At 49.7% G+C, this 16,572-nt stretch overlaps 1 protein-coding gene across 3 annotated transcripts in view; it reads right to left on the bottom strand.

The window, feature by feature from the left end:
* The window catches only part of MATN2 (matrilin 2), a 116,090-nt gene extending 99,518 nt beyond the window's left edge, over window positions 1-16,572 (bottom strand). For all 3 annotated transcript variants that reach the window (XM_079796709.1, XM_079796710.1, XM_079796708.1), the window contains exons 1-2: window positions 16,357-16,572; window positions 6,823-6,990 (exon numbers count right to left, since the gene is read on the bottom strand). In XM_079796709.1, coding sequence (XP_079652835.1) covers window positions 6,823-6,964 — 142 coding nt within the window. In that variant the 5' untranslated portion in view covers window positions 6,965-6,990; window positions 16,357-16,572. The remainder of the gene's footprint in view (window positions 1-6,822; window positions 6,991-16,356) is intronic.

The following is a 16,572-nucleotide window of genomic DNA, read 5'->3' as shown; positions in this document are numbered from 1 at the left end:
AGATGGCATCGTGTGCAATAAGGGCCGAGTGCAACCGAAGAGTAGCTACGCACGCCTGAAAGAACGCACTCGCCACCCCACAGCCTGTAAGCACAGAAGGCTCCTTCCCTGTGGGGAGAAGGTGCCTTCCCCATGTCTCCATCAAAGAATCAAGTTTCCGCCCTGCTTTCCTGAGCTCAGTCTTCCTCTATCAGCGCGAATGGCACTGGGCGAAAGGATCTTGCCTTGGGTCCCTGACCTGGAAGGCTTGGGAACAGGAGGAGGTGGCATTTGACCTGGCCCCGGCTCATCACAGGCCTTGGCCCAGGACAGAAATTCCAGGTGGAAGGAAGAGGGCGCTGGGGAAGCTCAGGGAAGGAGGCGAACGTTCTGACCTTGACAATGTGGCTTCAGGGCATCAGCCTGGTGGCCTCCGTGGGCATCTCTCCAGGAGCCAGAAGCTCTGCTGGCTTCTAGCGTCTGCCCTCCTCCCTCCCGCACTGAGGGCGCCAACCAGTGCCAACGAGGGGACTGGCTGAGAAAGTAAAAGCTCACTCTCTAGCAGCCAGTGCTTGAAAATGGTAATAACTCCCAACCCAGGCACACACCTGCACTGGCCACAGCGAGCGGGACGGACAGTCTTACACTCAATCCTCCAGCCGGCCAACGCCTCCCGTCGCCTCGCTAATTGGGAGGTTTCCCCTCCTCCTCTGAAACCCACTCACTGCGCTCTTACTCGTGTTAGGACGCCAGGCTTGCTGAGAGATGGTGCACAAGCGGAAAGAAGCGCCTCATCGTGTCCTGTGACTTCCCAGCGGCAGAGCTGGGGCCGCAGACCGTGAGCTCCAGGCTGTCTTCATTAGCTTTATTTTTAGTAGCACATTAACTGGTGTGAAGGAATTTCACTCAATTCTGTGGCTTCTGGATTAACTGCCACCCCCAGCCCCTCTGGATTTTCCCTAGCAGTGTGTGTAGGGGGAGGGAGGGCAAGGGGGTTCAGCTTCCATTAGCCCCTGACCACACTATGGGGCCAGCGGCCTTTTAAATCTCTACCTCCCACTTTTTTTTTTAATCTTTATTGTTGAAAGTATTACGTATGTCCTTCCCCCCCTCCCCGCCCCCCACTGACCTCTTCTCACCTCCCACTTCTTGAATCTACTGTCATAGTGTCACCAAGTGCTTTCTTACTACACAAACACGAATTCTGTGTGGGCGCTATGGATCGGAAGGAAAAGGTTTCGAAGTTAATTAGAAGAAATCAAATGAGCTAGGTTGGTAAATTTAGAAAAGAAATTTAAGACACATGTCAATAAGACCTCGTAAAAGACAGACGAGACAGGGAGAGCCAGCCGGTGGAAGTGTGGCGGACGGTTTGTGTACATTCCAGGACTGACGGGAGTCTAGAACACAGTGGGAGTTTGGGCAAGGAGGTTAAGGTTTCAGAAAGGCTGATATGGCCCTAGCTGGTGTGGCTCTGTGGATAGAGTGCTGGCTTGCGGACTGAAGGGTCCCTGGTTCGATTCTTTCCAGCCAAGGGCACATGCCTGGGTTGCGGGCTCAATCCCCAGTAGGAGGCATGCAGGAGGCAGCTGATCAATGATTCTCTCTCATCATGGATGTTCCTATCTCTCTCTCCCTCTCCCTTCCTCTCTGAAATCAATAAAAAAAATCTTTTTTTTTAATGGCTGATACGCCCTGGCCCACTGGTGGCTCAGGTGGCTGGAGTGTCGTCCCGTACACCAAAAGTTTGCAGATTAAATTCCTCATCAGGGCACATGCCTAGGTTGCAGGTTCAGTGTTTCTCTCTCTCTCTCTCTCCCCCTTCCTCTCTCTCTCTAAAATCAACAAAAAAAAACATATCCTCGGGTGAGGATTCAGAAGAAAAGGCTGATATGCCTTCACTGGTTGCCCTGGTGATAGGCCCACCCCCATGTGTCAGTGATATAATAAAGAGAAAATGTGCACAAGCAAAGCAGGCAGTCATTAGAGGGGTGTGGGAGCAGCATGACTTCCCATCGGCGCCACCTGGAGGGGCTGAGGGAGGAGTTGGGGAGGGCATGAGTGCCACTGGTAAAGGATGGGGGGTGGGGGGTGGGGGTGGGGGATGGTGCAGAGGGGAAGAATCTGAGGTTGCCGTGAGCGAATGCTCTGGGTGCAGGAACCCTGCTGCTCCAACTCTACCTGCCAGCATGGTTGCCTAGAAAGATTTGGGCTGGAGAGTGTGCTCGTTCGTCCGTTCTCCGGGTGGCCTGAAGTGGAGGCTCTCCCTGGCCTTTGCCAGAGCCAGGGAGGCCGGGCTATCGGAAGGCACGATGGGTGGAAAGGGAGTAAGCAGCGATCAACACTGTTGCCTGCTCCCACCCCTGCGGGATGAAGCCTGAACTCTATGGGAGCCCTAGGTCCTACTGATCTGGTGCCAGCCTCCTCCAGGTTTGTCTCCAGCTCCGACCACCCACCTTGCAGGCTTGACCTCCCGATGGCGATGGCGTGGCCAGGTCCCGCCCCCACGGTCCATCCTCACTCCTCTCCTGCCCCCTGGACCCTCGGGGCTCACACTGTCAAAACCTTCACCAGGAACGCTTCCCTAAACCAGCCGGTTCAGATTGTGCTTTGGGAACCCCTCGGGGTCCCCGAGGCCTTTCAGAGGGCCCATGAGGTCAGCACTATTTTTACGATGGCACTAATGTTTGCCTTTTATGCTCTCATGCTCTAATGCAGGCGTCCTCAAACTACGGCCCGCGGGCCACGTGCAGGTGTTTTTGCCATTTTGTTTTTTTACTTCAAAATAAGGTATGTGCAGTGTGCATAGGAATTTGTTCATAGTTTTTTTTAAACTATAGTCCGGCCCTCCAACGGTCTGAGGGACAGTGAACTGGCCCCCTGTTTAAAAAGTTTGAGGACCCCTGCTCTAATGAGTGTAGAAGTAGCATAAGTTTAATGATGTTTTAGATTCCACATTTCAACCTACCATTCGCTGTATTTTAGTTTCTACCAAACAAGGATACCCACAATTATATGAAAAACATATTAAAATGCTCCTCCTCCTTCTGACTACATATCTGTGTGGGGTCATATTTTCTTCATGTAGTCCAACCAAAACAACATTCCATAACAGATTGAATGGATGAGAAATGAGAACCCAGCTGTCTCCCATTAAGCCAGGCATGAAACAGATGTGTGAAAGTGTAGAGCAGTGCTATTCTTTTCACTGATTTTTTAAATTTAGAAAATGCTGTCTCTATCTTATTTCTATGATAGGTTATGTTATGAGTTTATTCTTGGTATTTTTACATTAATTACTAGTTTTTGAAGTTCTCTGTGTCTCTTTCTGATCCAGTAAATGGTGATAGATCGAACTCTAACCCACATAAACAAAAGCTCTTTCGGATCCTCAATCATTTTTTAGTGTAAAAGAGTCCTGAGACCAGAAATCTGAGAACCACTGCCTTTTACTGAGTCCTCAGCAGGCAGCGTGGACTGTCACTTAGCTCGCCCCTACTGTTGTGCACAGAGTCCACCAAATCCACGATTTTTTTACATGCCTGCCTCCCCCACTGCATGTGCGCTTCCTGACGGTGGTTGTTCTTCAAACCCCAGAAAGTCCAGACACTAGAACGAAGTGAGAGATAAGCCCCCATGGACCCACCTCACAGGCCGCCCTCAACCCGCATTCATAGGAGGAGCATATAACTGCCTTATATTTTCTTAATTAACTCAGGTTGTTACTAGGAACTCTGACCTGAATCGAGATATAAAATAGAAACTTCTACACTAATAAAAGAGAAAGGTGCAAATTGACCATACCTCCGCAATGCCCACCAGCCAATCAGGAGTGAGTATGCAAATTAAACCAACAAATATGGCGGGTTAATTTGCATATGCAGGCATGGAGCAAAGACTGAAGGCTCTGACCCAAGTGAAGACTGAAGACTGAAGAGGCTTGGCTTCTCCGCTGCATTGGGAGCGAAGGCCTGGGTCCCGGTGCCGGAGGAAAACTGGTGCCGGCAGCGAGGGGAAGGAAGGCCTATTGCACGAATCTTCGTGCAACGGGCCTCTAGTAAAAAATAAAATTCAAACAAAAATTAGCCTAAGATGCAACTCTGCTTCTACTCTGTTAAACTTTCAGAGACACCCTCACAATGAAGCAACCAGTGAAATGCATTATGCCACTGGACATCATACATACAGCCACACAAAAAGCGCCACGTGGTCTAAGCAATGTTCTGAACAGGAAACAAAGGCCGAGAAAAGCACACACCCATAAAACACAAGATACCGTCTTCTAAGAATGAAGAGAAGGCTGTTCAAACTCCGGACTACAACAAGCATGGCGTCCCCATCTCCGTGCCCTGTGCCCTGTCAAAGCGAGACCAAAAGCAGAGTGCTCTGGAGAATGCAGGCCCAGGTCGTGGTGTCTGCCGTCCAGTCTCCTGGTTCTCACTTACTCAACCGTGCTCATAAGTCGAGCCCTCGCCCCTCTCCCTGGGGCAGGGAGATGTGCCATGTTCCATCCTATTGGTCCTCAAAACATTCTCTGGCAAAATAAGAAGCAGGAAGCAATACCGGATGTGGGGTTCACGCCTTTGGCAAAACAGCTTCTAGCTCTTCCCCCAGATGTCAGAGGCTTCCCCTTCAGGGCCTGAGCTTAGGGCCAAAGACGGCAGTGAATGCTACCAACTGGGGAAGGTCCTGGGGTGTGAGTGTGTGTGTGTGTGTGTGTGTGTGTGTGTGTGTGTGTCAGAGAATGATTGGTTGATTGACTGACTTTGAGCCAAGGGAAGGAATATGCTCTTCTGGTAAATGTGTGGTGGCTCATTCTGAAAGCAGCCCCATCAGAGACCAGACGCTGAAAAGCTGTGGTACATGTACACCAGGGAATACTCTGCAGCTGTAAAAAAAGAAGGATCTCTTACCCTTTGAGACAGCATGGTGAGACCTGGAGAGCATTATGCTAAGCGAAATAAGCCAGTCAGAGAAAGACAAGTATCACGTAATCTCACTCACATGTGGAATCTAAGGAACAAAATAGACTTGATGAACAAGATAGATCCAGAGACATGGAAGCGTGGAACAGACTGACGAATCTCAGAGGGAAGGGGGAGAAGAGATTAACCAAAGAACTTATATGCAAGTATGCATGGCCCATGGACACAGACAACAGTGTGGTGAAGGCCTAGGGCAGTGGTCGGCAAACTCATTAGTCAGCAGAGCCAAATATCAACAGTACAATGATTGACATTTCTTTTGAGAGCCAAATTTTTTAAACTTCTTCTAATGCCACTTCTTCAAAATAGACTCGCCCAGGCCGTGGTATTTTGTGGAAGAGCCACACTCAAGGGGCCAAAGAGCTGCATGTGGCTCGCGAGCCGCAGTTTGCCGACCACGGGCCTAGGGGAAAGCGGGGAGGGAGTCAATGGGGGGAGGAAAAGGGGACATCTGTTATACTGTCAACAATAAAGATATATTTTTTTAAAAAGAAACCGGACTGTGTGACTGTGCATCCACTGCTGGTGACCTAGGAGTCAGGCATTCCCAGTTCTCTACATTTTATACGTTTATCACCTTGAAATTTGTTTTTAAAAACCCTTTACTCAGCATACTGAGCATTCCCCAGTCCTTTACACCATTGCCGAAGTCTCCTGTGTACATCAGCATGGAAACGGGGATGCACAGGAGACTAAGGACACGAAGGCCCAGTACCATGGGGTCACGGTTTAGGTGAACATCAGTAAAGAGTCTGACCTCTTGAAACGGGGCCCTCTGGGTCCCTTCGGTCCCTGATTGTAATTTTGGACACAGAGGCTACCAGGCAACCAGGCGGTTCTCTCAGCGGCTGGGCAAGAGCATGTCAATGTAAAACAGTTTCAGAAAACGGCTTCCCGGAATGACAGTCCCGGCAAACCTATTATTCATTGCATACCTGCAATTTACATAGATAGGGGTGATCAAAGCAGGTTTACAGCGGTAAGTACGTGAAATACTGAGTTTATTCTTGTTTTATTATTTATTCATTATTGTATTATATTACAACTGTAAACCTACTTTTGCCCACCCCTGTATTCTCCTCACAAAAATATTCCAAGGACAGCATTAACATGCCCATGTTATGGGTGAGGAAAATGAACTCGAAAGAGATCACACTCCCTAAGTGTACGTTATCTGCCGGGACTTGAACCCAGGTCTACGCTCAAACCCACTCTCTTCCACTGGCCAGCCTTCCCATTACCCCCACACCCTAGGCTTGCCAGAGCCCATGTTTGCAACCGGGTCCGACTCATCTGTATTCTGTGTGTTTTCATGACCTTTCCTTTCTCTCAGAGAAAGAAAAAAATGCACCTGAAGAAAACATGTTCACTGGGTCGGAATCAAGGCCCCTGACCTTTTCCTGTCCCACTCGGCTCATGACGTCCCACCTCTCTCTGTGCCCGCTCCCGCCTTCCACACGCCCCCTGCTCGGTCCCCATGCTGCCAAGCAGCGGAGTATTAGTAACACAGATTAGCTGCACAAATACCATAAAAAATTCTCATAACACCCTTATCCAAAGAAGTCCAACAAGGACCTTTACAGAGGGAAAATCTTGCCCTTGCATCTTAGAGAAAAATCATGAGCTTCCGATGAAATGGAAGACTTTGAACTAGAAAAGACATCCTATCATTTTGAAAACCCGTGTACAACTCAGGATGCGCTCATGGCCAGCGAGATACGCTCTCCCCCAGCACACCCAGCCGGGGTCCAGGGGAAGGGATTGTGATTTTAATGGCAAAGACAGAGGGGAGGTTGGTACTTGGGGACCTTACCCACCCGTTCTGGCCTGCTTCTGCAGGTGCCGCCCCATCACTCACCCAGCAGAGCCGTCTGGGGGTGGGTCCGCAAGTGTCTGCCTCTGGAGATGGACCTGGAGCGTGGCCGCTGCCTGGCCTCAGCAGGGAGGAGGAGGATCTGCCCGAGGAGCAGCAGAAAGCAGCCCACCAGCATCTTTTCCATCTTCAAGAATTGGAAGAGGGGCGTGGCTGTGACAGACACAACAGGAGAAGGGGGCAGGGTGAGATGTCCGGGTCTCCCGGAACTCTGGGTGCAGCAGACTGCCTCCCCGTCTCCTCGTGTTTCACACATGCCACGTGTACTTAAAACACCATCCGTGTGTGTGATCCTTAAGAGCGCAGGCAACCAACCCCCACTGGTAGGTACTCTGAGCAGGGAACGCATAGCTGGAATTTTTCCTCGCTTTGGTCACTATAAGGCTGAACGGGAAAAAATGTAAGGGGGAAAAAAATCTATCCTGAAGTTTCTTCACAATTAAGTTTATTATCAATTATTCATAGTCACATTCTAGATCTTGGATTTGAAAAAAAGGAAAAACCACATCTGAAGATTCCAAGTAACAATATTCTTTCGGTCTAGTAATAGTGAATGGCACAAATTAATATATATACATTTTCCCAGGAATTCACATAAGGTAGCATCACAGGGCCAGCCTCTCCACCTCCCACACACATCTACTAAGAGGGAGCATGGTGCAGTGGTGAAGGGCTCAGACCCTGGCACCAGACCACCTGACTTTGAATCTTGGCTCTGTCCTGTGTGGTCTTAGGGGAATATGGGATAATATTAGTTAACTGAATGAGTTAATACATGTAACTACAGGATGCGACATAGTGCCTGGCACACATAGGGGGCAGGGGGAGGTGTAGAAACAACCAAACAAGCAAAGAAGCTAAGGGACAAGAGAAGAATAGGGTCAAACCAGATGTTGAGTAAAAAGGACTCATGGACATAAAGAATTCTAACCTGAGGAAAAAAGGAAGATGGCAGGTAGGTAAATGCCTGTACTCGCTGCCTCCCACAACCACATCAAAATTACAACTAAAATACAGAACAACCATCACCCAGAACCGCTGGAAAGCTGTCTGAATGGAAGTCCTACAACTAGAGAAGTAAAGAAGACAGCACACTGAGGCTGGTAGGAGGTGCTGAGGCGTGGGCTGATTTTTTAATCGGGAGGGAGATTATCTCTGCAGAGGCCACCCACAGAAGCAAGGGGTCCCAGCCCCACAGCAGACCCCCAGCTCTACCCAATACATAGAAACAAACACAGAGAAGCAGCCAAAATGCAGAGACAAAGAAAAATGTCACAAATGAAAGAAATGGAAAAAAAGCAAACTATTGGATATAGAGTTCAAAACCACAGTTATGAGGTTATTCAAGAATCTTCTAAAAACCTCCAAAAAAAAAAAAATGGAAAAGGACCAGTCAAAAATTAAGCATACACTGACTGAAATAAATAATAATATATTAGGGATTCAACAGTAGACTAGAGGATTCTGAGAATCAAATCAATGATTTGAAATATGAGGAAGCAAAAAACACCCAACCAGAAGAGCAAAAAGAAAAAAGAATCTATAAATATGAAGATAGTGTAAGAAGCCTCTGGGACAACTTTAAGCGTACCAACATCAGAATTATGGGGCTGCCAGAAGAAGAGAGAGAGCAAAATATTGAAAACCCATTTGAAGAAATAATGACAAAAACTTCCCCTATCTGGTGAAAGAAATAGACTTACAAGTCCAGGAAGCATAGAGTCCCAAACAAGAGGAACCCAAAGAGGACCACACCAAGACACATCATAATTAAAATGTCAAGAGCAGCCGAAACCGGTTTGGCTCAGTGGATAGAGCGTCGGCCTGTGGACTGAAGAGTCCCAAGTTCGATTCCGGTCAAGGGCATGTACCTTGGTTGCGGGCACATCCCCAGTAGGGGGTGTGTAGGAGGCAGCTGATCGATGTTTCTCTCTCATCAATGTTTCTAACTCTCTGTCCCTCTCCCTTCCTCTCTGTAAAAAATCAATAAAATATATATTTAAAATGTCAAGAGCAAATGACAAAGAGAAAATCTTAAAAGCAGCAAGAGAAAAGCAGTTAGTTACCTACGAGGGAATGCCCATACGACTGTCAGCTGATTTCTCAACAAAAACTATGCAGGCCAGACGGGAGTGGCAAGAAATATTCAAAGTGATGAATAGCAAGGACCTACAACCAAGGTTACTCTACCCAGCAAAGCTATCATTTAGAATTGAAGGTCAGATAAAGAGCTTCACAGACAAGAAAAAGCTAAAGGAGTTCATCACCACCAAACCAGAATTATATGAAAAGTTGAAGGGTATTCTTTAATAAGAAAAAGAAGAAGAAAAAGAAAAAGTTCAAAAATATGAACAACAAAATGGCAACAAATACATACCTATCAACAACTGAATCTAAAAATCAAAATAAACAAATAAGAAATCTAATGAACAGAATAAAATGGTGAATAAAATAGAATCAGAGTCATGGAGATGGAACAGACTGATGATTCTCAGGGGGAAGGGGGGTGGTGGGGTGGGAAGAGATTAAACAAAGATCTTATATGCATTACCTATGGACACAGACAATAGGGTGGCAAAGGCCTGGGGCGGGGTGGGAACCAGGTGGAGGGGTACAATGGGAGTTAAAAAGAGGGACATCTGTAATAATCTCAATAATAAAGATTAAAAAATAATAAATAAATAAAAAGTGATGAATTTTACTCTATATAAGTTATATTCCAAAAAGGGTATCTAAAAGGAACTAAAGGAATGGGGACAAGGATACTGTATACATGCCAACATAGAACCAATATGGCAATATTAACATCAGAAAAGATAGATTTCTTTTTAAATGCAATGCCAGCCCTGGCCAGTTTGGCTCAGTTGGTTATGTGTCCTCCCATGCATCGAAAGATGGCGGTTCAATTCCTTGTCAGTGCTTTCACATCAATGTTTCTCTCTCTCTCTCTAAAAAACATAAATAATAAATAAATAAAGCAATGCACCTGGTTGGTGTAGCTCAGTTGAGCATCGACCTATGAACCAGGAGGTCACAGTCCAATTCTGGGTCAGGGCACATGCCCAGTTTGTGGGCTCGATCACCAGTAGGGGACAAGCAGGAAACAGACGATCAATGATTCGCTCTCATCATTGATGTTTTTATCTCTCCTTCCCTTCCTCTCTCTGAAATCAATTTAAAAAAACAACTTAAAAAAAACACCATATTGCCCTAGCCGGCTTGGCTCAGTGGATAGGGCATTGTTGGCCTGTGGACTGAAGGGTCGTGGGTTTGATTCCAGTCAAGGGCACATGCCTGGGTTGCAGGCTCGATCCCCAGTAGGGGGCGTGCAGGAGGCAGCCGATCAATGATTCTCATCATTGATGTTTCTATCTCCCTCTCCCTTCCTCTCTGAAATCAATAAAAATATATATATATTTTATAAAAACCACCATATTTTTTAAAATGCAATTGCCGTGAAACAAAAAATAAGTCAGTGCATGTCAGTGCGTGTAGCCGATATTAATAGTTGTTTCTCAGTTTGGCATTTAAAGCTGGTAGCATTTGTAGAACAGGAGCCAATTCTAACTGGAAAACAGAATGATGTCCAAAAAACAGTTCTTCTCCTCTATGAGCACAGGAGAATTGTTGGGCTGAGAAATAGAGGTTAATTCGATCTGAACAGATTCCATACAAAGCGTTTGGGAGCAGGGAGAGAATATTTTTGTAAAATACAACAGCTTTGACTTTTGTTTTAAAAGCAATTTTCCTCTTCTCCCTGGGACAATGAGTCTGTCGTTTAGCTTTACCACGGGGGTACGGGAAGGGAGAGAAGGAGATTGTTCTGACCCTCTTAGCTGTGGGTGCTTCTAAGCATCACTGTTCCAAGTAAATTGACAGGCAAGGAGATTCCCCCCAGAACCAACCCTATGTGCTGTGGACCTTGAGAGGCCTGGCTCTGTTTCAACACAACGTGTGACCGCAGCTAAGTGACTTAACTCTCTGGGCTTAAATTAGTGAGCCTTAAAATCAGATGAGGTACGACCCTGCTATCCTGAAGGAGGAGGGCAGGACATCCTCCGAGGGGTAAACACTGCCTCTGGGCAGGAAGAGAAGGAACAGAGGATACTAATATTTTTAAGTGCCTGCTACGGGCCAGGCAGTGATCTGGGCGTTTTGTATGTTTTCATCTTGATTGTTCCCTACAATCACTCTGTGAGGTTGACAAGTTCACAAATTAATGGATGGGACACTAAGATCCATGGGCAGAAAGCCGGTCTCCGAGCCTCAGAGCTAGTTAAGTGACAAAGTCATCTTCCTCTCCAGTCCTTTCCCCGTGAAGATAACCTCAGCGGCTCAGCCACCACACTGGGAACTCAGCCCGTGGCCCTGCCTTCCTCACATCGCCATCACATTCGTGCGTGGACAAACCCTGGCTGTCACGCCTCTGCCTGGTGCCTGTCCAGCCCTCCGGACTGTTCCCACCACAGCAGCAATGCTCCATCTCTCCACTTCTCCCCCGACTCTTCCAGGGGCTTCAGAACTGCTATTCTGACTTGGGTCCTTCACGGGTCCTGTCTCTTCTCTGTTCGGAACCCACCGAGGGCCTTACTGCATAGCGCTCATGTTCAAGGACCTCCAGGACTGGCCACCAACACCCTCCAACCATGGCCGTCCCACATCCACCTCTGACCCGCCTGCCCCCCGCCCTCCCCACCTCACCCTGCCCCCGACACACACACACACACACACACACACACACACACACACACACACACCAGTGCCTGAAGAACTCAGATTCTCGCTATAGCTGGGTGCCTCCACCCTTGCTGGTCTTTTGGCCTGGAAGGTCTACATTCTACATTAATCAAAATTGTCTTCATTCCTCAAGGCTCAGCTCCTGTTACCCACTCTCTAAAATGGTTTCCAATTTTCTCAAAGAGGACTGACTTCCCACACACCCCTGAAATGGGTTTCTTATCTGCTCTAACACGTGGTTTCTTTTTCTCGCTGCCATAGCTGTCTCCCTGCCTAGACGGTGAGCCATTCCTTGGGACTACACCTGGTCATGTCTGTATTCCTCACATGCTGGGTGCTGAATGTTATACATTTTTTTTTAAATAGATAAAAGTTAAATTAACACATTTATTGATCCAAAAAAAAGATCAATAAATGTTTCATCAAACTGGCCCTAATTCAGCACCAGACAACTGCCAAGGCCGAGTGTCCCTCTATACTGTATTTGCCTGAATGTTGGCGACGCCAGTGACTATCTCCTAGGACAGGAGCATCCTTGCTTTTTCCTCCCTGCTGGCTGGAATGAGGACATCCTGGCTGGAGACCCAGCAGTCACTCTGCCCCACGAGGCACCATGGAAGTGGAAGGCATGCTGCGTGGTGAGAGCAATGAGGCACAGGGGTGTGGGTCCCTGACCCCACGCTCACTTTGGACACACTGCCTTCAGACTTCTAGAACACAAAACAGAAATAAGCTTCCTTCTTGAAGCTACTGTCACTTACATTTTTCTGTAACTTGATATTGAACACAATCCTAATTAATAAACTGTTTGTAAGTCTCTCCTATGGAATCCATCTGGCACTAGCACTGAATTCAGTCTTCCCAACACAATATCATGCTTCTCACGCTCCTACTCAAAAACTGTCAGTGACTTCCACATACCATTAAGATAAAAATCTAGATTCCTTAGCTTATCAGTCAAAGCCCCATAATCTGGCCCTGTGTTACAATGCTAACCTCAAAACTCTCCCCCCACCCACCCCACCAACACACACACACACACACACACACACACACACACACACACACATCCAATAACCCTCAATTCCAGCCCAGTAGCTCCACACAATGTCCCTTCCTCTTTGCTGGTTGGATTGAGTTATGACAATTGAGATAATGCGTAGGTGAACATGTTACCATATGTGGCAAAAGGGGCTTTGCAGCAATGATTAAATTGAAGATCTGGAGATGAGAAATTAGTCTGGATTATCCAAGTGGACCCAATATAATCACAAGGTCTTTGTAAGAGGGAGATGAAGGGGCGAGGGAGAGGAGAGAGGGGAAGAAAGAGAAAGATGGGGAGGTGAAAAGGAGGGGGAAAGGGAGAGGAAGACAGGGAGATTGGAAGTTGCTATCTTTAGAAGATGGGGAAGAGATTAGGAACCAAGAAGCATAGGCAGTTTTTAGAAGCCGAAGGGTAAGGGAACAGACTTTCCCCCAGAGCCTCCAGAAGGAACATAACCTTGCCAACACCTTGCTTTTAGCCCAGGGAGACCCATTTCAGACTTCTGATCTCCAGAACTGCGGGGGAATAAACTTGTGTTGTTCTTAAGCACAAAGTTTATGGTCATGTCTTACAGCAGCCATAGGAAACTGATGCAATAACCTAAAATAGCAATGGGGGACTCCAATGGGGACTGAGCCACACTCTCCAACAGGAGATAAAGGCTCCTCTGACAATACTCTTAGAAGAACTTTCCCAAAATGCTTGCTCTGCCACGGAGTTTACAGGCAGATATTCTGGTAGAATTTTCAGTTTCAACCAACTCACTCTGAGCATTACCACACACTGGTGAATTAATTCATAGTATCTCATTTAACCCTTACAGCAATCCTAGGACACAGATACTAGCAGGCCCATTTGATGGATTACATAACTGAGGCTCAGATAATAATATGTATAGCTAATAAATATTGAGCACTTAATTCTCGGCCAGGCACTAAGTATTTCACGTGTGTATTTCAGTTAAATTGGTGTGTTAACTAATTTAACTCTTCCAACAATCCTATTCCCTATTTACAGGTAAGAAAACTGAGGCACAAAGAGTTTAAGCAACTTTTCAAAATCCTTACAGGTGGTGACTGGCAGGGCCCAGACTGGAACCCAGGTCCTTCAGGTGCCAAGATCAATGTGCTCTGGGTTGTACCCCCACTACCTCTCTTCACTGTCACCATCATTCCCACTTATTATCGACGACAACAGCGGAGGCCTCTGGGATGGAGCCCAGCCCTGCCTTTCCCTCCGAGTCCCGTCCGGGGCCCTGCTGAGTAAGGCAGTGGTGGCTGTCTGCCGAGCCACACGGTAAGGTTCAAAGTGACCTCATGGCTGTAGCTCCAAGGGAAACTGGTCCCTGGACTCCCCTGGCCTGTTTACTAGCAACAGGGATGCCATGGTCCACTCCCAACTTGGCACCTCAGCCCTCCTGGTCCCCTGAGCCTCCCCAGTTACTCCCATGGGCAGCGGGGGCTCCTGAGCTTCCCTAAGAACGGGGAGTCCCAGGGGAGGGCTCTCTCAACGGGGCATGTGCTGCAGACCAAGGTCCAGGAAAGCACTAGGGCTCTCACCCACTTGACTGCTCTTTTTTTTATTTTTATTTAAGTTCTTAATTGTTTAATGTATTACATAAGTCTCCTTTTTTCCCCCATTGACCTTTCCCCGGCTGCCCCAACCCCAGCTCATGCCCTCAGGCTACCACCACTCCCCCACCCCTATCCCCCACCCCCCACCCCCCCACACACCCTGTCTGTGTCCATTGGTTATGCTCATATGCATGCATACCAGTCCTCTGGCTGATCTCTAACCCCCTCACCCCCTGCCTTCCCTCATAGGTTGGACAGTCTATTCCAGCGGTCGCCAACCGGTGGTCCGTGAGGTCTGAAAGGTTGGGGACCACGGACTCTGTTCGATGCTTCTATGGCTCTGGTTCTGTTTTTGCTCATCCGTCTATGCTGTTCATTGACTGCCCTTAAACTCAACTCTCATCCTGGGGTCCTCTCCTGTCCTCTCTCGCTGCCACCCCGCTTCACACCCACCGCCTTGCAAAGGCCAGCGTTTGCACCCACCGCACCCTCGTCCGCCTGCTGGTCCTGAGGCCTGACCCTTTCCCCATCCCCACCCCGGCCTCACCCTCTGCCTTCCCTTAGGCACCGGTCAGAGCTGTTTCTAAGCAAACAGTGGGACTTCTTTCTAGAACTTTCAACAACTTTCTTATTCCTTCTCTGTCTTTCAAGGGGCAATCATCTACTATCTCCTTTTCTTTAAATCTTGGGCCTCACTGCAACTACCTCTTGCTGACAGAGATGTAAGAGCTTCAGGCTCGACCACCATCTGGGGGACCGGGGAGGTGGACTCCCTGCTGGAGTGAGGGCAGACCCCAGGGGCTCCAGTTTGCCTGCCGTGGACTCGGGGAAGCAAAGAACCTTGCAGCCTGGCACACTGGGGGCCGGGGGCCGAATTCTACTGGCACAAATCACCGGGTAAACAAATAGGGAAATAGAAGGCAAAGAGCCTCTGCTTTCTCCGCAGGGGTGGGGGGGAGTGAGTCTAAGGCACCAAGCTTCGGGGGCTGAGAGGAAACTTTCCCCAACCATAAGCCCATCTTGGTGTCTGGACAGGGTTTTAGGATGCTGTCACTGTGAAAGCAGGCAGGGGTGGCTGTGCCAGCGTGGACTCCTCCCGGAAAACTCCGGTTAAACACATGCGGTGTATCTGCCGCCTGCATGGATGCCTGGGGAGGCGGTCCTCCTGAGCTCGGAGAGAGGTTGACTGCTCCGAGAAGGAACTTCTGGCTTTTTCTGGAAAGACAGGTGATGGAGCTCACCCCCTGACCTCAGGGTGTACCTGGAACTGTTCTGAGCACTTGGATAATCCTCACAGCCCTGTGGGTACTGTCCCATTAAACATAAGAGGAAACTGAGGACGGAGGAGTTGGGTAACTTCCAAGTTACTAACCCAGGACACCTGGGCAGGCCAACCCCGGAGCCCCTGCTCCGGACCACAGCCCCGTGCAGCTTCCTGGTTGCCTCTTGGCTGCCCGGCACCTGGGAGGCTGGTGAACGCACCTGGCGCAGGTGCCTCCTGGCGCCGTGTTGACTGCGATTGGGAACTGGGTGCAGGTGGGCGGGCGAGCTCCTGAGGAGCCCCCTTCCCGTGCTTCCAGCCCTGGAGACCTTCGCCAGCCAGAGTCTCCATGTTCCTGCCCCCTTCCAAACTATTCTCGGGGTTTCTAGCAAACTACCATACAATGGCCTCCCTCTCTCTCTCCTTTCTCCACGGTGCAGGGAAGCTGGCGCTCAAGCTGCCGCGGGATCACTCAATCCGGCCGGCCGGCTCCACAAGTCTCCCTGTCCTCGGCGCCTGCAAACCGGGTCGGGTGCCCCCGCGGCGGGACACAGCGCCCCCACGGGGCCCTGCGAGTGGCCGCTGCGCCGTGCGCCACGCGCAGGAACGCGCCCAGCTCGCCCGGCCGGGGTGGCCTGGCTGCCCCCGCGGCGAGGGGTCTGCGCAGCGCGGCCCTGCCTGTTGCGCTCGGCCCGGAGGGTCTAAGCGCTGGGCCCTGGGGCGGGAAGGGGCGCCTGGCGCTCGGGGTGCGCGGAGCCGTGGGGTCCGGGGGTGGAGAGGGGTGGCGCGGCTCCTGCCCGCGGACGTCAGTGAGCCCCAGCTCTGCCTTCCCGCCTGCCTGTCTGTCTGCGCCCCGGGTCAGCGCGGGCGGTGCGGAACCCGGGGAAGCGCGCCCTGCTCACCTGCAGCCGCCGGCGCCCGGGGAAGCGACAGGGACGCGGCCACCTGGGTCTTCCTCGTGCGCCCCCTCGCCGGGTCGGGAGCCGCGCTGGCCTCGGGGACCGCTCGTGGGAGCCGCGCGAGAAGCCCGCGCCGCTGCCGCTGTCTTTTCCGTGGGCGCCGCCTCCAAGTCCCATCCCCGAGCGCTCCCCACGCTCGCTCGCTGGCTGCCTGGAGGG

The sequence above is a fragment of the Cnephaeus nilssonii genome, assembly GCF_951640355.1.
Source record: "Cnephaeus nilssonii genome assembly, chromosome: 18".
NCBI lineage: Eukaryota > Metazoa > Chordata > Mammalia > Chiroptera > Vespertilionidae > Cnephaeus > Cnephaeus nilssonii.
The sequence above is the reverse complement of the archived record's forward strand: the minus strand, read 5'-3'. Positions and strand labels throughout refer to the sequence as shown.